The sequence below is a fragment of the Strix aluco genome, chromosome 3, assembly GCF_031877795.1.
Source record: "Strix aluco isolate bStrAlu1 chromosome 3, bStrAlu1.hap1, whole genome shotgun sequence".
Taxonomy (NCBI): domain Eukaryota; kingdom Metazoa; phylum Chordata; class Aves; order Strigiformes; family Strigidae; genus Strix; species Strix aluco.
In genome coordinates, this window is record NC_133933.1 from 67,434,219 (window position 1) to 67,457,574 (window position 23,356).

Sequence of the window (23,356 nt, forward strand, 5' to 3'; positions counted from 1 at the left end):
TTATAATCAAGATGCAATTACATCCTCAATACCAAATGAAGAAAAATCTTCTTGCCTCATTCAGATCCATGGCAAAACCCACACCAACCTCATGGAAAGCTGAACTGGGCTCAGAGCAAGCAGTGGTGTAACACTGTAAGGCCCTATCTAATGTATTACGCTACACTTGCTGCTCCCTCTGGACCCAATTCAGCCAGAATTGTACCTATACACCCACTTGGGATGCAGTTTTAATTCCCAGCAACCGGCCTTTAAGTTATTCTTGCCTTGCGCCAGTGAAAAATGACGTGAAACTTGAGAATATTTTTCAGCCTTACAAATTCCCCTATGTGGTTCACAGCACAGCTTCACTAACTGTTACTGCAGCACCTCTGAGGCAATAGAATTAAGGGAACAAGCAACAAGGCAGGAAACTCTTCAAGCTAGCATTTGGCTAGAATGATTCCACATGCATTAAGTTAAGTATTTTGACAAACTTACACATTTCTCCTGTGTCGTTTTATGAGTAGCAGAAATTACGATGGTTTTATTTGCTTTGTCCAATCAGATTTTCAATGCAGCTATTACAAGTCATTTTCATCTGGGGCAAAAAATTAATTTCACTGTGAATCAGAAAGGAAGCTAGATGCAAATGGTATCTGTGGCACATTAAATAGTGCATTAGTTACAGTTAACTCAGTGACAGTAATTTCTGTGTGAAAACTATAGGCTTGCCTTTCCTGCCTGAAAAAAACAGTTCATACTGCAAACAAGTCTCTGTTTACAAAACAGAAACGATTGTAGCAACAGAAGCAGAGGAGAGTCCTACCACAACCAGTACATAAATAAGTGTCCCTGATAAAATGGGTTCCAATCATTCATGTCAACAGATGAGGTTTTTAGAATTCTAACTACATATTAATCCTCTTCTAGTACTCCAAATGTGACAAACCAGGTCTAAGTATCATGTGTGACACTACCAATGTTTAACTTGACATTCTAAGTAGATGGAAGAAAGCTCTGTATCTCAGCTTGGCATTCCAGACCCTTCTCTATTACTCTTCCTTCTGAAACTAAACTAACTCATTTTCCCTGAGCTCACCGTGGCTTTCAGCTATCTGATTTTTGCAATTCTGTCTGTTCTGCCCTCCCCTCCTACCCAATGCAAGTAACTGATTTATAAATAAAAATGGACCTGAAGTGAGGTTTATTTAATAAGCATCCAGCCAGACTCACTTCCAGAAGCTTTCTGCAATCTGGTGGCTCTTATTCAGGATCTGAGTCCTGTAGTCCAGCCATGACCACAGTGGCTATAACAGGCAAGTGAAAAGTAAATTCCTCCCAGCTCTTACCTGACCACAGTTGTGAAGACTTAAATCCAGTCCACATGTAAATTCAGTATGATGCTCGACTGTTTCCAGCAAAGGGTTAGGCTTGGAAAAGTCCCAGAATCTATAGAGAGGGAAGGAAGGAGGGAGCAAGAGAGGAAAAAAAAAATAAAAATCAAACAAACCACAATTAAAGTAATTGAAAGGCCATTTCAAAAATATAATGCAAGATATTGACAAATCTGTTGCTGCCAGGGTATTTAAAAAAGCAAACTCATCCACTTCAGAAACATAACAAATCATATTCCTGCAAAGCCATCTGCTGATTTGCATAAATTAAACCCCACTGGGCAAAACCATCTTTGTCTCCTGTTGCAGAAACTGAGATCAAAGTTGGCACCAAAGAGCCGCCATTGGGACATTATTAAAACAGAACAAAATGTAGGCTAGAATACTCTTGTTGCATCTCTTGATGGCTGGAGAATTTTATCCCCGAAAGACATTAGCACAATTTATGATTTTTCTCAGTTTTTGGTATTGTTCACTATGGGGTTTTTATTTACTGAAGATTAAACATTCATTTAGAGATATTCACCATTCCCAGTCTCAAATTTGAGACTGTGTTCCTGTAAAACAAAATTTAATATTATAATTTAATAATTAATTTGTACACAGTTAATTCTACTAATTCATATTTCAAAAAGCAGTTTTTCTTTCCAGCCTTGGCTGATATAAATGCTCAGAAAGTAGACTTCTGAAGTGTGCTACTTCTCCCAGCTACTGTCCTGTTAGATGGAATGTCCATCAGTGAAGTTAACAGCAAGGATAAGAGAGGTATAAGAGAAGGTGGGATGAAAGCATAGTTACAAGAAATCTCAGTCATGAAAAAAGGATTCAGGAATAGAACTTTCAGATCACACACTGACAAGACACTATATGATGGCACAAAAGAAAGATTTGTTTTTCTTTTTTGCATTCTATATACTGCTTCCAAAAGTCCATAGGCTGCAATGCACAGCACAATTTGTGGGCTGGCAGCTGTAATCAAATTTTCTAAAGCTTGAATTTTCTCACAGTGGTCAATCATATGCTCTACTTCCTCTGTAACAACCGCAGAGGTCTTTCTGCCTTGCTCCTATTGGGGAAAGTGACAATACTTAAAAAGAACAGTTCATTATCAGACCAACTACACTGAAAGCACTGTATGTTCAAACCAATTCACGTAAAATAGCAAACATGGGAGTCAGCAGGGTCAGTTTGATAAATGTGTAGATGTTATTTCCTTCATAAACAAGCAGAATGGTATCAGTACAATGGCTACACCATAGCAACAACCCTCTTAACTTTTTCCTAGTACCTGAGATCTAAGATAAACAACTTATTTTGCAGGAGAGAGGAGCAAAAGACCACCTCAGCATTTTCGTCCTCCCACATTTGTTCATAAGAAGGTAAGGAAACAAATCATGTTGTTTCTAAGTAATAGTGGTAGCCTTCCTTACCGCATTAGCTCTCTACTAACTCTTGCAAGACAGATGCTCATAAAACATCTGTAAACTAAGAACTTCAGATCTACATGAACAAAAACTTAGAAAAGACTTTCTGATCAATTTTAAAAATAGTAGGACAATTTGGTGTTTGTTGTATGGAGTCGTGTTTGCAAGAAGTCAGAAGCAATGTAGTGTTTAAGAGTACTGCAACTTCATTCAAGTTCCACGGATGTCTGGGACCTTTCTTTTTTGATATAAAAATAATTACTAGTGAAAGTCCAAAAAACCATACAGTCTCAGGACTGAGAACCATCGATGACAAGTTAATGATGGTGCTAATAACGACTCTGCAGTCCAAAGTGAAGAACACTATCTGTAGCCCAGCTTCCAAAACTAGCATGGTGACAACAATATTTTGCTCAGAGTGAACTTCCATTGCATCCTGAAGACTTAAAGTGCAATGCAGGTTTTCTAAGACAGTGCTTACCCCAGCAGGATAGCTGTAGGGCAAAATCAAGATGCATTCACAGCACAAATAGATGTGCTTCCATTACTTTAATTGTAGGTATATCTACGCCATTGGCAGCGTGAACTTCAACAGTGGACCAGACAACCACATACGCTTTTAGGGTCCATTACAGGTTTGTACAGCCTGTACAATCAGAGGTGTGCCACTCAGATGGAGCTGCCATTTTTACCCATATTAAGTACCCAGAATACATTAAAACTAGCACTCACAACTGCAGTCACATCTGCACTGACCACAGACACCCTGCAACCTATATGAGTGCATTTTCTTAAACTTTTTTTCACTGGAGCTGTTGAAAGTATACCTTTTCCCCCATTTCTTTATAGTTTCTTATTTGTTTTACATGAACTTCACCTGCAATTCATAAGCTGCATGTATATTGCAAGTGGACTGCTTATTCTAAACAAGCCATTATGTGAAGAGAAAAAGCCTGTCATCCTATGGATTCTGTACTTTGTAACACCTGTAGCAACATCAAGGAGATGTATCTTGCTACATACATCTGTGCTCCCCTACCAAAACACTTTTACCAACCCCCAATATAGCTTCCTCTATCTATCTTCTACTATGTCCTCCTCCCGACTCTACCCTTACCTCCTGTCCCTGTGCCTTCACCACTAGCTGGGAAAAAAAAGCAGCAAGTATCATTTCAGGTTCCAGTGTCTGCACAAGGCAGTAAAACGCATGTGTTGTGGCAGCCTGTTGCCACACGCTGAGGAGCTAGCAGATCAGCAAGCAGGTTAGACATGTGGTGAATTCATGCTATGGCTTTTGCCTTCCTTAAGGTAATACTTTGGACCCCCCTCTCTTGTATGCTCATGAGTTTCCATTAAATGTGTACAAGCTTAGTAAATTTAGACTACAATTTTTCTGTCAAATCTAATTGAGTTTTCAATAGGTTCAAAAGTTACTTCAGGAAATGATTCAGGGGAAATCCACAGCACAAAAAGCACAACTCCTCAAGTTCATTTCCTTCTGGGGAATAAACAAATATATTTATGATGAATATTTATGCATGAAAGCTTTACTACTGCTCTTAGGTTTCAAATAGAAGATGTCTTCATACATTGTATTTTTAGGTGGGTGTGAATCAGTTATTTAGAGGCTGCTTTCCATAAAAGCCCACTCAACAACTCATGCTACCATGCACATGCAACCACATTAGGCAGAAGTCACAGTAGCGTACGGATGCATACCACCAAGAAGTTTTCAAGAGCAACCCAGAACTCAGTGTTTACTACACATGTATCACACAATTCATTCTCCCGCTCCCATTCTCTAATCCCCATGCAAAGATAGCTACATGTAAAAGTTCTTCCTGCTAACTAGAAAGAACTTAAACAGAACTTAGTGTCAAGCTACTTTTGGATAAAGGGAACAGGGCAATATTGTTACTTCAGGCTTTAACTGGGGACATCTAACTATTTCCACAATAATATTCTTAAGACATTATTTCATCATAGTTCCAGTAAAGTATCAACATTATGAAGTAGCTTAGGTATAGAAGAAAGCCTTTATTAAAAGTATTATCTTCCTTAAGCATCAAAGAAAAGAATTGATTGAGAGCCAAATCAAATGGAAGAAGATCCAAAAAAGTAATCCTGAAATAGGTTTTACTTCTGAGTTTGCTCCAGTAGCATAGGTTCTTCCCTAAGGACTCAACTTACATGCTTTATTTCAAAATAATTCTTGCTGCAATGCTAACTTCTTAGTTTACTTCCTATGTACTGTATGAGAAAACAAAGCACATCACTTACACATTTATGACCCTACTCTAACAGAGTTGCATATGCACCACTGTTTTTTATTATTACACATGTGAGTTGATGTCCGGACAATGAAATCCCATGCAAACATTTTATTAGAAGGTAAAATGGCAGATTGCAAGTTATGTTTGTTTCAATTCTTTTGCCACACTGTAACAGAATAACTTTTAAGAACAAGTAGTTACTAGCCTTCATAATACCCCTTCTGCTTTTGAAGATCTTAAAATTTGCAAAACTTACCATTAACTTTAATACTTTTCTTCAAACAATGAGTTGAGAATAACTCTCACCATCATCATGTGCTTCAAGCCAACCTGAGAATGTATTTGTATCATCATTCTATTGAGGTATCAAACCAGAAACAGAGTGCCCTGAAAAACAGGGCATGCTCACAAAACGAAGGTATTTCTTGTCACTAAAGGGTTCAGACTGATTTAAGAAACGCAAGTGAGCCACTCCATGTAGGCAAGTACATGCTTTCTCTAGTCCTTTTAGCTTAATTCAATACAAGGTGCAGCCCAAGATGCAGCATCATGAGCTACTCTAATCTTGAAGGATGAAGACATGAGCCTGTACAGGCTGGCTGGCATACAAGAGTAACAAGTTAATTGCTGTGATACACAGAAATTTAAGTATAGCTTTGTGGGTGAAGTTATGCAGCTTACTCTTTTCCCCAAAACATGAATTAACTAAAAGGGCATGCAAACCCATAATTTAGGGATATTTATGGTCTCATTAGAGCTTCTAGATATTCCCCATCCTTTAGTATCATAATCCTAGACTGGAGCTTCAGTTCACTTTGACACATGTCCCACTCCTCACTGAGCACTGAGCAAGGTTGGTTGGCTAAAAATGGGGAAGTCAGATGCCTGAGAAATACAGAAGTGGTTGTCATCAACATACAGATAATACTGTAGGTATGTGTGGTCTTTCTCAATACTTCTGTTTCCTCACCTGTCTACAAAAAACCCCTAACTTTGTCTTTCAGACAAACAGGATACATTTTCTAGAGAAAGATTCATATGTATTTGTATGACAAACAGAAATGATAGTTTCACAACCAAAAAGTAAAAAGGGGTTATTTAGGAGAAAAAAGATGCACTTTCCATAAGAATGAACATTCATATGCTAGTTAAATATTCAAGTCTAAATACTTGAAGGCTTTAATTACCAATTTAACACTTATACAGACCTGTTTATTAAGAGAAATTAAAAAGTAAAAAATAAAAATAACCCTTTGCTGTATTCTTCAACATTATAGTGCTATTCATAGCACCAGAAAATTTGTTTTCATAGATAAAAGATATTAATCTATTTATGAGGTTGAATCATTTGACAAGTAGCTCCTGTGGCCAACACTTTCCTAGTTTTAAGAAAAATTTGATCTCATAATACTTATTTCAAAGAAAATTAGCAGTGCAGGCAGGAAAATGCCAGTGAATTTAAAAAATACAAGAACCTGGGCATTCATTTATGTGTCAAAATATTTATCATTAAATTGTAATTCTTGTTTTAATCCAAAAAGGCAACATGTAAGAGAACAGATATGCTTTACACTGATGTATGAGTGATTTTTACTAACTCTAAAGTTGCAACAAACAGTTAAATCGTAATTGAAAAGTACAATCAGGTTTGAATTTTGTTAGTTTCACCAGATGTAGTGCTCTGACTACCACAAGCAGCTCTGCTATCAAGGACACTTTTTATAATGATGTAGGAGCTATCACTAACTGAGCAAATTAACAGGTTCTTCTACTGCAGAGTTTTCAGTTTCACACTGGAAACCACCAGTGACAAGCATTTTGATCAGCGGGAAGACATTTTCCATTTGGAAAAAAAAAAAAAAGAGAGCAAAGGCACAAACACTCACCTTTTCACCTTGAAGAAAAAAATAGACAAAAAAGACAACAAGGATAATTATCTGAAGTGAAATCCAGTTTCTTTTATGAGCAGCATTATTCCAGAAGTTCTCAAGATTTCTTTGTGATCCAATTTACTGAACTTGTACACAGTCATGGAGAGCTGGAGATAGTGGTTTACCTTAAAGTGCCTTGCAGAGATGATATCCGGTATAGTAAAACTTTCAACAAAAATTGCCTTTTTGCCTCAGAGACAAGCCTCTGTGAATACATTTCAAGATCTGGCCTGATTCTAGGTTAATGAAGCTCTATAATTTATCAGATCTTCTGTTTAGATATTGGTGAGTGCTCTCTGTGCCTAATGCACCAACATTTTTTTTTATACTGAAGAGAGTCCAAAAATATAAAATAGTAATTCCAGTAAGAGATGACACTGATGTTCTTTCAAACTGAATTTTGACAGAGATAAGGTTTAAGAACATGCATGCAGATCTAAGTAAGTCCTGGAAATGTTACAGTACTTTGTGCATTTCCTGGCATTTTAATGATTCATTTGTGTTAAAACTGCTTTTTAATTAACCTACATTTTTCCTGAACTCTTCCAAAGACTAAGGAAATGATATAGAAAAAATTTGTCTCAATGAGGCATAAATCCAAATCATTATACCCAAGCATGTAAACTCAAGTTCTTACCTACAACCTCTTTTTCTTAGCCCCCAGTATGATAGTTGGCATGTGAACTAGTTTTCTTTTCAGTAGCTTGACTATAGCACACACATGCAATCATTATACTGTTTGCAAAGGATGAAGCTAAGAATTGTTAACTTCACTTTCAACCTACTATTTTTTGCTTTTAGATAGCCAGTTGTGATTATGTGCAAAACTAGCTGTTCTACCTAAAACAAACAAAAACCCTGCCTCTTACATAGCAGTTCAGTAATCTTAGATAAGATTTGTGTTTGTTTGGTTGAACTATAAAGCTTCAGTAAAATTTAAGATTACAGAGCTTAAACAGTAAACTATGCTGTATCCAGTTATATGCTATATGTTAATGCTTACAGACAATTCTGAGCTTCAAAGAGAAATGTTAAAGAAAAGAACAGTATCATAACTAAGCTGCTATTAAAAAAAACCACTGCTTGTATCTGATGAATCTGTTTCTAAAGGACTGCCATACCATACTGTTCTATGAATTACTCTCAAATGTGGCTAAAAAGTCACAGGCCTTGAGTAGATTCAACAAGATCCAAAATTAATACCATGTACTGGAATCCCTCTCTTTCTTGATAAAAATATTTATCAAATATTTCTGTTCTTACATTGAAATGTATGTATATGTCCACATGTACAGGTGTGTGCATATGCACGTGCATACATGATAGCACGTGTGTACATACTGCACATGGAGTGTATGGTGCATCCAGTCAAACTCTGAACACTTCTAAATGAACTCTATTTCTTACTGTGAGCTAAATTCCTTCCTGTAAACGATGGTACAGGATATGAGGTAGAGGTATAACACAGTCATCCTATTATATTCCTTAAAAGAGATGTTCCCAAAGTGTTGTGGTAACAGGTTTCCCCATTATACACAGTATTTTCCTTGTGCCATCTTTTCCAAAGACTTTCACCTGGTCTCCTCTGTTGTATAGTCACTCATACCAAACCCCGCAACTAAGTATTTTAGAAAACTGCTAAAAATTTGTAGTTCATCCCTTCAACCCCACCCTCCATTCCTGGTCACAGCAAGTAAATTTTTGGACAGCAAAACAATGTCGAGAGTGGCATTTTGTGAAAAAGTTCCCAAGCTCTGCATTTACAGACACCTTGACTTATGAATTAGGAGCTCTCATCTTTACTGACAGTTTCCACGTATGAAAATGTCAGAACTGAAATTGCACTAGATTTCGGTACTGTATGAAATGCATTAGTGCCAAACCTTTAAGATATATAGTGGTGTCAAAAATAGGAAGAGCATGACAACACAATCAAGTCGCTTCAATCCATCAGCATGCTGATTATTAGTCTTATTGCTCAGACAAGGCCACTGGAAGAAACCAATTACCACTTTTTATTTTAGACCTAGAAGCCTTCTGAGAAATGATATGCTGCAAACCAGCTGGCACTGCATCAGTAAAGGATGTTAAGCAAGATCCCATAAATAACCTTCCACAGACCTCTGTGTAGTATTCTATAGGAAGTCCGTTTTAAACATAAATAAAGCACTTTATATAAGACAGAATGCTGGTGCAGCAGTCTAGAAAGTTATATACATACAGACATCACAGCACTCACACTGTCAGGCTCCTGGCACCAACCACACAACAGTGGATATCATTAGCAAGGCATTACCCCTTACTACAATAAGCAAAAGAATAACAATTAACATAAAACTTAGGAAAGGTTCTCAAGCACTTAAGTCCTTTACTGAAATAAGGACATCCCTCTGGGGTCAGGAGTATTATATAAACTCACCATCCAGTTCTAATCTACAAGAGAAAGGCACAATTTTTGAAAGGAACAAGCCCATGTAGGGACTGAAAATTTAAGCGGGTGACTGGACTGCAAAACTCACAGATTTACCATTATCACCACTTCACCTTCCTAGCTTCTCTTTCCTGAGGAGGCTTTATCCATTGCAGCACTCCAGTCTTGTGAGCGGTCCCACCATCTCTCTATAAACTCCAAGAGGTCACATCTCTGCTGCTGCACATGGACTTCTAATTCCCCCATTTGTCTCCTCTGCTGTATACGGGTGTCAGGCTGCTTTCACAGGGAAAGTGCAAAAGCCTCTGGCATTATGCTGTTCCCCACACTCTTCTCTGATCCTCATGCTTTCACTTCTCTTCAGGTTATGATCACTCTGCCCCGATATCTGTAGTTTAAAACACTCCTCACTGGGTTAGCAAGCCTGTTGGCAAAGATGCCTGCCCTGCAGTACCCAATCACTTAAAAGAGGACCCTGTGGTTGTAAAAGACAAAGCCCTGCCTATGACACCAGCTATGCAGCAAAGTGTTGACTTGCTGGAGATGTCTTTTCCTACCTGAACTTTTCTCCCTTAGAGTCAGGATCAATAAAAACCCCACCTGGGTCCCCAATGCCATGTAGCTACTCTTGATATATTCATGGTCACCTCCTTCAGTAATGTGAGAACCCACACAGGTTAAGCAGGAAAAGGCAGTGTCCTGAATCTGGGCAAACCCTAGCAGTCTCTCCACAGCCTCGTGGACCTCAACCCAAGGGAGACAACAAAACCTTCCAAGATATCAAGTTGGGTTGGCAGACAGATACTTCAAGAGGGAATGCAACAGGAGGCAGTCTCCAGTGATGATTCATATTTTTCTTTCGGTGCAGACACTTGATTCAGGCTCATCTGACTCTTGACACCTCCCCAAGACTGAACTTTTTCTTGCTCACTCATTTCCAGGGCACTAAATATGTTCTCTAGCTCCAACTTGTGTCACCAGAAGTCACATTTCCAGCCTCCCCCATCACAGGAATCTTTATCCTTATCCTCTGCTGCTTGAAGAATAGTCTCTAACTGTCCCTCCTTCCTTGCACTGTGGGATTTGGGCTCTCACCTCTGAAGGGTATCTGTGAAGACCCTGTCAATCTTGTGTCCACCATCCTTGATGGCACGCAGCCTGCTCATCTCCTCCTGCAGTTCCTTTACCTCAGTACCTCAAACAGAACACATCTCTCACAGGTGAGGCCACCATCACCCCTGGCCTCAGGAAGAAGCACCAAGCACTCCCTGCAGCCTAAGACCTGGAAAGTAACATCCTCTCTAGTGCTGTCGAGGTTGAGGACTCACACATGCCAAGGACAACATCACCATTGTCACTTTACAGTCTCAAGCAGTCCCACACCATCTACAGCAGAGTTTCGGAGCCCCTTTGCACCCCTGCATGTTTCTGTTAGCTGCATTCTGGGAGCTGCAGCCAAGAGCTTGGATGAAAACAAACTTCCAGCTATACTGCACAAGATATATAGATTTATGATTTAGAAACACATACAGGCACTGAGAGTTAGCAAGATTTTCCTTAGGAACCAGAACCTTTCTGTGTCTGGTGTCAGACCACTTAGGACACAACCAGAAGTGACATTAGTTGGGATGATTTGGACAAGTGGGATAACTTTGCAGTCACTTCTGGAGGCAATAGGGCTTCTCCCATTTGTAAGTGTACTGCCTATTATATTCAGTTCATGTTATAAAATTAAAATGTAGATCTAAGAATGTGATTGAAATATTCAGGAATGTACTTCATAGTGTATTGACTTATAACACTGTATCTTAAAGAAGTCCAAAAATGAAGTCAAACTTCTTTATGACTTTTAATCAGCTTTAAATCAGTTGTACTATAAAATCTTCATCAGTATCAGATATACTGGGCAACCAGGGGAACTTACAGAAGTACTGTCTAAAGAACTTCAGCATACACACTGTGGAACAATACTAAAGCTTCCTCAGATACTTGTAGGACAAGAATTTGTTCATAAAAACCTTAAATAAAAATACATCGCAGAAACATATGAAGTCACCCACCTACATTCATTTAAGAGGTTATTACCTTCTTATCAGACACCATCACAGCCAGACGCAACTACATTCAGCAGAATGATGTGAAAAGGACTACAGAAAGCATCTGTCAAAGCAGATATCATTCAGAAGTGATGGAGCTGGCCTTTAAGTGAAGAACCCATGCACAGCTTATGAAGAGAGAAAACATCCAATAGCAACATTAACTGCAATTCAGTATGTCCACTCTAGAACTGTTTTCTATTGCAAGTCACATTAAAATATATTATCTTTCCATTTTTATCCAATTAAAAAATACTGTACCTCACAGTAAAATCATAGGAACAAGAGGCCAATAAGGTTGCATGGAATGGTGAAAACTGCAAGAAAACAAAAGAGAACAACTTTTAAAAACATTGTGAACATACACAGACTTACTATAAGTCGAAAGTTACCAAAGTTTAACTATTTAAACTGTTTAAACTATTTAAACTACTAAGTAGGTACCACATCATGATGCAGCAAAACAGACTACATCAACAAATCTCTCCACCATGCTTCTAATTACCAGGAATGCTCTATGGCATCCTATTTTGGTTTGATTTCATTATAGCAGTGCCAATCAACCCTTCTGTAATGTTAAGAAGTTTTAAGACAGTCATATAAACAGTCATAAATTCTGCCTTTGGCTGACAAGCTAAGTATAATCTCATCATATAAAGCAAGTTTCAGAAAAGCTATGTGACCAGTTTATTATTCTCAGAAAGAGAAAATTTGTGCCATACTGCAGAGAATGTAAGATATATTACTGTCATTGATTCCATCTCCTAAAATTTTGAAATTATTTACAGAATTGGGAAAATTGGAGATAAGTTGAAAAACCGAAGGCAGTATAATGTCACTTCATAATTTCCCCCTCTCCTGCAGGGCATTTTAAGGAACACACTCTTCTACGGACTCTTGTAGACAGGTTTAAGAACTGCGGCAGTAAGGATGCAGTTAGGCCAAAATTGTTCACCCCGCCTCCAGCTTTTTGGCAACCATTTTTCCAACCATTTTAAGGTCTGTATTTCTCAACAGGAAATACACAAGTCATTGACATAACTTCAGTTTGAAATGCAGGTCCCGAACATCATGGTTCACAGGTAAGATTCTTCTTGGAAGACTTTCAATATCATTCACAGCTACTACAAAGTCAAAAGTTAAGCCTGGGCTATTACCACAACTGCCCAAGTTACCACAATTGCCACAACTTGCCCAAGAACTGTTAGCCAAGTTGTTGCCTGCTCAACTTCGCTGAACAGAGTTCTCTTTACTATACAAGAATTGAGGGATATGCATGTTTGAACTTCAAACTCCCCAGATTTCCTACAATTTTTCTGGAGGGGAAAAAAAAAAAAATCACAACAAAACTTCTTTTTCTTCTGCACCTCAGGAATATGAACAATAAAGGGGAAGCAGTCTGAAGGGCAGCAAAAACCAATGGCATATTTCCGACATGGCTCCTTTGCATCTTTGTCCACATAGTTTCAGATGAAGCAAAACCATCTTGTCAAAGCTGAAAACCTTTGTCATTAACCTTAAGTATCCTAGAAACTTACCTAAGCAAACTCTATCAAAATACTTAGCAGAATGCTACATATGTAAGTTGAAAGAATTTGCATAATGTCTTTCTGCTACAAAGAGAAGAGAGTATTTTAAAATTCTGTTCCACTTAACTGTAAGATACTACAATTTTATCATCTGAACAGTTGTATATAGACACAAGAGACCAACATATCAATCCAGCCTGACCTCCAATATTTCACAGATCATTCATCCAAATATCTTTTTAGGTAAACTCAAAAATCATAACTACATTTCAGTGTAAGAGATTGAAGCCAGCTAAGAATATGAGACAGCCAAATGCACCAATGTCAAAATCTCCTGAAAAGGGCTCCACATGAACTCAGTGTGCTGATAATGTCCCATACTGCAGTGAAAGACCACAGGAGATCTGCAGGAATTCTGACAGTATTGTACTGGGTAGAATTCCTTGCCAGTCTCAGACCCGACAGTCAACACAACCCTGAACAAGTGAACAGAATACAAAAGACAACTGAAGAGCGTGATTTCATGGTTGGTTTAAGCTGATTTAAGAGTGTACTACTGCCAAGACTCATGGACTGCCCTTTCCTTTCTACTTCTCCATGCCTCCTTTGTGTCAGGTCTTGCAATTGTGGGGTTGAGCAACAAATTGAGACAGCTTAGTGATTCAGACAGAAACTAGTCACTTTTAGGAACAGGATTTTCAGTCAGAGCAATCAGCTAAGCCAGCTTGCTGCACAGCTTTATCACTGCTAGTGTCAGCACAATGTAAGGGAAGGGACATTAGTAGGGACAGCTGCCTCTATTTAGGTAGCATCCTGGTCTCTCTCTCCATTTAGTGTGACTGGTGAGTTATACCACACAAGTGTAGATATGTTGCACCACCTCTAAGTGCTGGCCCACATTCCTCTATCTTATGTCCACAGGGACCATGTCTATCTTGAAATGGAAGCTACAAAAGCTTGCTAAGACAGAACAGAAGTCATGTACTCTCACATACCTCTCCTTTGCACATGTATGCATATACAGCCTCCCCACCATCTCCTTAAACCATTTAGTGAACTGATCTCAGAGGTTGGTGCAAAGAAAGTTCTACTGCTGGCCAACTCCTAATAATCATTTCAAGGTGTTTTAAGAAAACAGGGAGCATGATGGGCCATAAAATGGAAACTAAGATGAGACAGTATAAGAATATAAAAGATACCTTACCTGGTCAGACCAACAGTCTTTGAGCCCAATGCTGTATGTTTACATGGCATTGTCTGTATTTTAGTTTGTACCAATCGCCTCTGGTCCTCTCACTAGATACCACTGATAAGAGTCAAGCTTTGTCTTCTCTTTTTCCCCCAATCATTCATACACAGTGATAAGATCCTCCCTAAGCCTTTTCTTCTGCACACTAAACAAATCCCAACTCTCTCAGCCTCTTCTGGTAGGACAGAGGCTCCAGTCTCTTAATCTTCTTTGTGGCCTTTTGCTGGATGTACTCCAGTATGTCCATGTCTCCCTTGTATTCGGATGCCCAGAACTGGACCCAGCACTCCACATGTGGTTTCACTGGTGCAGTGAGTAGCAGGGAAGGATCACTTCCCTCAACCTGCTGGCAACACTCCTCCTTATGCGGCCCAGGATGAGAAAGATTAGAGAAATTAGAGACGCTATTCCTGTCTAGCTCTTCTAGTATCTGTTTATCAACCAGCTGACATCTGTGAACCTGATGACACTGCCTGCCTATGCAACCTCTTGTGCAGAGAGCTAATTCAAGAAGTCTACCATCTGATATGTAAAAGAAGTATTTCCATTTGTTTGTAAACCCATTTTCTACTAGTTTCATCAAGCTTCCTTTAGCTCTATTATCACAGGTTATGGTGAATAACAATTCTGCATTCACTTTCTCCATTTTATCATGAAGACAATGTGCTATGAAACCCTTAATGGCAGAGCTGTTTTTAAAAGATCCCACTAACCGTCAGAGAGTAAGAATATGCCAGTCTTTTGATTGATACTGTATTGATTAATCTGTCTTAATGAATGTCAAATTGGAGTTGCAAAATGATCTTGTTTAAAAAACAAGAGAAAACAAACTTGAACACCACTGCTAAATGTTCTTCTGCTATGAAGAACATTTCACAGGGCCAGATCAAAGCATGGCCTTGCAGGAACTGATTTAGAAAAAAAAAAAATACTGGACAGCCACCACCAGTGGGCATAGCAGGCAAGGGTAGCTGGGATAAGGAAGAGCAGGAGCTTCTCACGGTGTCTGTTCACAAACAGGATTTGAGATATGGAACCACTCCCTTAGTCACACCCTTTTCTGACAAATTACAACCTAAGCACAGTAACGTTTAAAGTTGTTAGAAATACATCAAAAATTCCAAGGGCATGTGAAGCAAAACACTGATGCAGGATAATTTTTTTCTGCCAGTTCAGACTGCCTAGAAAATATTAATAAACCTCCCTGTTCTCCTGAAAGGCTTTAAAAGGATCAGGTATTATCTGACTAATACAAAAAAAAATAATAAGCACTAATACGAAAAAAGGTCATTGTGCACCTAGAACAAATTCCTATGGGTGAGTGATCTAGTAGTACAGAGATCCAGTATAGTCATTTGTAGCCTTTCATGCATAAAGTTTCAAAATCTCTTTGAACATATTAATGTTTCCTTTGTATACACAAAAATACATATTCATGACGAGTTCTATACCTTTTCTTATGGGAATATTGATTCTTTGTATGGAAACAACAAGACACAGCACCATTTAAAAAACAAGTAAGGTAAAGTATTTTCTCTATCTCAAATTTCCCATATAACTTAGCCTAAGCAAACCTCCCAACCCTCTCTCAAGCTCTCAAACACTCATGGAAATATACAGACTTTGAAGATGTCATTTACTTTGAAATCCCAGCAACCTGCTAAATATCAAAATGTTTTACAGTGCTAAACTGAAGGTTTCCAAGAACGGTCACTGTAGCATCTAAAATCTTCAACACCAGTTGGTTTTTTCCTAGTTATTAGATAATATATTACTGCTTTCCAGAAAAATTTGTGTAACAATGGTGATCAATGGGGAATAAAATACAACTTACTTTTACTCTTCTGATAGCATAGGTATGACCAAGCAAGACGAACACTGGTTGCCGGATGTTCCGCAAATCCCAGCCTTTCAAGCTACAGTCAACTGCACCAGTTACCAGCAAGTTCTGATGTTTTGATAAAACACAGATATATCAGGACAATTTCATTATTAAATTACAGTGATGCGTATGTTGGCTACAAAAGTTAGATAAATCAAACAATACAGATGAATAAATCACAAATGACATCTCCAGTGTGTAAATTAAAAAGAACAGAGAAATACAAACCATTTTTCCACTATGGACTATTCTGTCCAGTATACAAAAGAATAAGCAAAACCCCTGATCTGCTTGGGCCGTCTATCTGTCGGAACAATGCTCTTCTGAAGATGCAGTAGTGAATGAGAGCAACAAAGCAACTAGACATATTTTTATAAAGAGAAGATGCATTAATGTTGCAGTAAAAAACCCCACTATTTAATGAGAGTAGTTCAATTAGGAAAACAGTTGGACCAACAGGTTTATACCTGATCATACTTGCACCAGTCACAGCTCAAGATCTCAGCCTGGTGGGCCGGTATCGCAAGTTTGACTGCTGGGGCTTTCACGTCCCAAATTCTTAAAGTCTGGTCACCTGAAACAGAGAAATTGATTCAGCACTGTTGAATCAGTTATGGGATACAGTTAATTCACGAGTTCTTAGTAGACAACTGTTTCTTAGCTGTATGAAATACAAACTATTATATGAGGACCCTCATGCCAAATAAAGCAAGCACATTATAGACACAGAGATGAGACTGATGCACAAAAGAAATCAGAACTTACTACTGTTCCTTCACTAGAAAAAAACCCCCAAAAACTTCATTTTATTACTAACACTCATTATTTTTTAAACTCTGATTTGATTAAAAGGGGATGAGGTAAAATACTTAAATAACATTTAATTAAAGTAGGAGCTTAAAGTCCATTAAAAAATGGACTTAGAAGACCAGAATCATGAAAAAAACTTTCTCTGCAAGACAGCTGAGAAAAAGTTCCTAGATACATGATTTTGGTGCACTGAAAAGTGAACAGTACTCAAAAAGCAACTTATCTTCAGATTCTTTCGATGAAAGGAAAATTTAAGACACATTACCTGTACTCATCATGTGCAAAACCTGCAGTTACTCTCATTTATTGAAATACTGGAAGATAAAGTCATTCTGCTGTAACTTACACATATTAAAGGCAATGTCTGCTTTAACCTTGAAGCACATACATATACCTGCACATGTGCACACACACACCTGCAGAGGTCTTCAGAGAGCAATGAAGGGAATCAGCTTAAGAGCTGCTTAATTCGCAGTTTAATTTGCAGCTTAAGAGCCTCTCTACCTCCAGCCACAAATTGTCTTCTACCCCTAAAGCTCTTCAGCATTTGTGTATACCATTCTTACAAATTCAGTTCCTAATGGCTTACAAAGACAAGGAAAACTGCATCAGCTGACAAGACAACCATGCTTTTCAATTTTTCTAATCGTAATTCTCTTATTAACCCGGAATATTTAGCTTTGTATCCACAAAAATTTACCCTCAAGCTCATTTGTTTACAGAGAGAGAAAATTAATTAGAATTTATGATTATGTCTGTGTTCGTTCCAAGAGACAAATGAAATCACTAGAAGCTGTATCCAAACACCCATGATTTCTACAGAAAGCATGTATCCATACTACCTAAATTTAAAAAAACACTGTTCTACCTTGCTACTGAAGAAATTACTAATGTTTCTTTACCAGAAACACTTCTGTAAATCCTCAAATTGGTTATCATCAATAATTATTATTTTTATGCTGTTTAGATACAAGTATTTTGATGGTTTTAGCGCCCAGTCGGTCACTGGCCTTAAAAATATACAGTGGGGCACACAAAATCATAGCTCTTTTCAAGAAACTGGCCACAGTTCAAACAAAACCATCCCTAGAGCCACAACAAAAATATTCCTATTGCACAAACTACCAGGCTCTGTAGACCTCGCAAAGACATAAAACGACCAGAAAGTTTGAATACAGAAACGAAGCTAGGGAGAGCTTCGTTCCACTACATGACACAAGAGTGGCCTTATGAGTGTGGTACTACATAGATCACGGGAAACTTCGCTCTGATGGTGGGTTGGCTTCTCCTCAGACTCCATCATTGTGAGAGATACTGTACTCTTGGTGGATAAAATCCTTACCTGTAAGGTGGGAACAACACATGATTTCTCATGGTTTTCACTCCCTTCACCTATTTTAATACTGCCAGGAGCAAGATTGCTGCTCAGTATATATATAGCACTCCTGACAATGACACCCTGCAGTCAGCTGAAGCCCCAAACATCACTACAGTGCTTATAAAAACAGGGCAACATATGGAGAGGAAGAAACATGACCAGCAGGGTCTTGGCAAAAAAAGGTAGGATGCCCATCCACCCACCATTACTCTTACTAATCTGCTTGCCTGCAGAGGACAAATTTCAGTTTGAGTCTTAAGTCTTTCAGAGATATTATAATGGACTTCTTAAAAAGCTTTTATTTTAATTTCATCAGATAACATAGATTTGAAGGGGAAACACATATTTCACTACAGACAGGATCATTTTTCCCAAGCAAATAAATATATAAATACAGGTGAACTAGAATGAACTGTTACAGAGATGGACCACAGTAGCATTATGAGGGCCAAAAACATTAGGAAAAGTTACTCAGCCAGTAACGATTTTGACACTAAATATACAATTGCCCCAATTATTTCTTTTCTAATAGAAAATGCTGATGCACAAGAAAAGGAGTTATTTTCCCTTTTTTTTTTTTTTTTTTTAATTTCTTTGAAAATGCTAGACTTAGCTGTTATTAATTCTGGCTGGCACTATTTGTGAAATGGTTTTAATGGAGTAAGATAACATGCAAGTGAAGCTTTCTGTGAATAGAACAGACTGAATTACAGCCAAAGGCAAATCCAACTTTTCCATTTAAGTAAGTGGAAGAATCAGATTAATTAAAAAAAAAAAAAAAAAAGCCAATAAACAGTGTAATCCGGACACTTTACCCATTTTAACAAACTTTTTTACCTCAAACATCTTTCCATGACCTCACAATATATATTTTTTTCACATTTCAACAAAAATTGTTGTTAAAAATTTTGGAATTTCCACATATTCACGATTCCTTCAAATCTGCATTACAAAGGATGCATTTCTTCTGTATGGTAAAGCAGAAGTAGGATAATAATAATAATAGAAAATAGAAGTAAAGCACACGTAGTACAATTACATTGACTAACAGCCACTTTCAGTTGGCATCCAAAAGTAAGCAACCAGAAAAATGGCCAACATTTCCCCCACAAAATATCTCTATTTTTGTAAGAAGCAATTTCTCTATGGCAACAGATTTTTGCTGGTCTGTTAGATAATTATGATTCCAGATTTGTTTGTATATTGTACTTGCTTTCTTTCATTTTAATGAATATTTGTGAAATCTTGGCCGAATCAATAGAACTACACAATATATACTCATCTATTCAAAATTTTTGAAAGAGATGCTAATCTACAAGTACATCATCCCGGTACATGGGATAAAGACTACTAATGTGAATGACAATGTATGATACTGAAAAGATACAATTTATCTAAGATTTACATTTCGTGTAGGTTTAATACTGGTTTTTTTACACACAGATGTATTTTACACAAATCCATAAATCATAATCTCCTTAATCCTGTGACAACAATCAGCTAAGCAATCATTGCCAGACAGTGCAGAAGTACTAGGTACAACTAGCTAGGTATTTGGGATAGTAATAAAAATCCAATAAACCTTAAACAATATATGAAGGCAAAAAGGATTCTAACCAGGACAAATACAATGTTTTTCAAGAACCAAGTACTGTTAGATGAAAGTTTGACTTAAAAAAATGAGTCTGATTTTTTTTTTTTAAGTTCTAAAGCAAGAAATCTGATCTTTTAACACTGTTCTCTCATAAAGAGAAAAAAACACCAAATAATACATCTTAATTTACTGTAGAAAAATAATTCAGTATAGAAGACATGAATATTGGCATACATGGTGCAACATCACTGAATCACAGAATGGTTTGGGTTGGAAGGGACCTTAAAGATCATCTAGTTCCAACCCCCCTGCCATGGGCAGGGACACCTTCCACTAGACCAGGTTGCTCAAAGCCCCGAACAACCTGGCCTGGAACACTTCCAGGGAGGGGGCAGCCACAACTGCTCTGGCCAACCTGTTCCAGTGTCTCACCACCCTCATAGTGAAGAACTTCTTCCTTACATCTAATCTGAATCTACCCTCTTTCAGTTTGAAGCCATTACCCCTTGTCCTATCACTACATGCCCTTGTAAACAAAGAAACCTTGATTAAAGTACTTCTACAGTGCCACTGAATGACTACAAGTTAAGATTACTTGCTTATTTGTATGTATTTTTTAAATACTAAACCAGCTTAAATTATTTAGCCAGATTCAAGCAGAAAATCTGCAGAAGAATAAAGAACAGAACCCAAATCTCATGACTCTCAAAACCAATCATTTTAGGCATGTTAAAATGATCATGCTGTCCCTTTCTATCATAGATAGTTGTCCTGGTTTTGGCTGGGATAGTAGTAGCTGGTATAGTACTCTGTTTTGGATTTAGGATGAGAATAATGTTGAAAGCACACTGATGTTTTCATCACTGATGTTCTCATCACTGCTGAGCAGTGCTTACACAGAGTCAAGGCCTTTTCTGCTTCTCACCCCACCCCACCAGCAAGTGGGCTGGGGGTGCACAAGAAGCTGGGAGGGGACACAGCTGGGACAGCTGACCCCAACTGACCAAAGGGATATTCCATACCATATGACGTCATGCTCAGCCTATAGAGCTGGGGGAAGGAGAAGGAAGGGGGGGACATTTGGGTGATGGTGTTTGTCTTCTCAAGTAACTGTTACGTGTGATGTAGCCCTGCTTTCCTGGGGATGGCTGAGCACCTGCCTGCTGATGGGAAGTGGTGACTGAATTCCGTGTTCTGCTTTGCTTGCGTGCATGGCTTTTGCTTTACCTATTAAACTGTCTTTATCTCAACCCACAAGTTTTCTCACTTTTACCCTTCTGATTCTCTCTTCCATCCCACTGAGGAGAGGGAGCGAGCAAGTGGCTGTGTGGGGCTTAGCTATCAGCTGGTGTTAAAGCATGACAATAGTATAAGCGAACCTAGAACAGGATTAATAAAGCTCATGAGATTCCACACAGAGACAGGAATAGAGTGACACAAATAGCAGCTTTATTTAAATCCTCCAGCAGGACTCTACTGAATGCACAAAATCTATTTCCATGTAGCACAACCTAGATATCAAGTAAACATAACTACCAGTGGAAATGTACTTTCCAACTGGTAATTTTTCAGTCTGATACAAAACGCTGTAAAGCTAAAAATCAAAAGAGCTAAACGTTATTTCAGAGGAGACCTCAACAGTCTTTTTCTGAAAAGAGTAAGTTGATTAAAAGAAAATAAAAATCAGTGAAAACTTTTATTTCAGTGTTTTCCAAGATGGTTACACATAAACCTTGGGACAAAATTTTTATTTCAAAATTGAGCTAATTTATGACTTATTATTAAACCATTCTTTAGCAAATGGCAATATTGGCTAGATACCTAAAACATATTAATTCACTGTAAGAACCTGTTACTGCATTTTTCTTCTCAACACTAAATAATTATTTTACAATATGAGATTCTAATATAAAATATTATAACCCGAAAGTGCTTTATAGTCTAGCATGTGCTGCATACAATACCTTACTATGGTTAGCATGTACTATAAATTGAGGGCCAAGCTCATTTCCTGAGAAACATTTCAGCTTGCACATTAGAGGTTGATTTAGTAAAGCTTACCGAGCACAAGACTCGGATGAATTCAATAACGTGCTGGTATGTTTTGATGCAATAGACTGCAAATGAAAACACCCATCTCGCTCCAGTACACAGATTTGACACAACAATGTAAACAAGTAAATTATATTTTAATAGCTTCTAGCATAAACAGCAGTTTAGCTAAACTGCAACAGAACACAGTAACTCCATAATCAGTTTGCTCTCTAGATGCTCGAATTGTACAAGGTTCCATGCAGTAAACTGAAGCCTCTTATTCTTTTATCCTTCAAGGACTTGGATTTCAAAAATTACCAAGTTTCGCAAAGCCTTGAACCTTGTTCATGATGGCATTTCTTCTAGCACATTCAACAAGGACAAAAACAGGAAAGAACTCATAAAAAGCAACGAATGGGCCCACACTACACACAAACTAATGGAATATAAACCTCTAGTAAAGTGTTTTAGAACTCACAACAAACCTCTGTCATAGCAGAACAGAAGACTATTTCCTTCAGTTTTTTAGGAACCTGAACAAACACGAATATCGTTGGAATTACTTGTCTGCAAGCCCCACTCCCCAACAGCTCCTTCCTTTGCCCTGTGCTACTTCTGAAGCAGAAATGTAAGCTGAAGCTTCAGAAAGCTGAAGTCAGAAACCCGACAACCCCAAATTTGGTGCAGAAACTTACACATGGAGAACACCTCTTTATTGAGGAGCTGCACTCAAGGCTATTCCATTTTCAACTAATTCAGTAACCATCCTCTTAGTAGATGTACACCTTCCCCAGCTCTTTATTTCATGCAAAATAATTTGTTCATTTTTAGTTTTCTTTCACAATTTGGATCCCAAACACAGAAAGGTGTGCCAAGACTGCATGCCAGCCTGATTTATGAAACTACAGCTTGATAATACCTTGACTATACACATTTGTCACTAAGAGACCAGTAGGCAAGAAAAGAAACTTTTTAAAAGGCAACTCACCATGTCAAGGGTGGCAATAAAACAGAATACGAGATAAACAATGTTTTTTAATTTTAACCTTAAGTCTAGCACTGAACGCAAGGGCTTGCAAAGAGTGGAGGCTGGATTTACAAGTTCATTTGTAAACCAGCAAAGCTACAGTTCCTCAATATTTTTGTCAACATAATAAACATTTCTCAGAAATAATCTCACCTTGCAGTATAAGAAAATTTTTCGCCCTGGGCTTTCAGTCTGAAAAATAAATCTTTGAGCAAAGAGTAGAATTAATTGATCTAAATACTGATGAATACAGAGATTATCTTGCAGATTTAAGAAACACTTCTTTCCCTTACTCATGATTTGTTTAAGATGTTATGAAAAG

General features: G+C 37.9%; 1 protein-coding gene across 3 annotated transcripts in view; it reads right to left on the bottom strand.

The window, feature by feature from the left end:
* PEX7 (peroxisomal biogenesis factor 7) overlaps positions 1–23,356 on the bottom strand; it is a 49,455-nt gene that overhangs the window by 13,673 nt on the left and 12,426 nt on the right. For 2 of the 3 annotated variants that reach the window (XM_074818986.1, XM_074818988.1), the window contains exons 6-9: positions 16,659–16,765; positions 16,144–16,257; positions 11,793–11,848; positions 1,332–1,431 (exon numbers count right to left, since the gene is read on the bottom strand). In XM_074818986.1, coding sequence (XP_074675087.1) covers positions 1,332–1,431; positions 11,793–11,848; positions 16,144–16,257; positions 16,659–16,765 — 377 coding nt within the window. Of the gene's footprint in view, positions 1–480; positions 581–1,331; positions 1,432–11,792; positions 11,849–16,143; positions 16,258–16,658; positions 16,766–23,356 lie in introns of all 3 variants that reach the window. The other variant, XM_074818987.1, reaches the window with a different exon arrangement.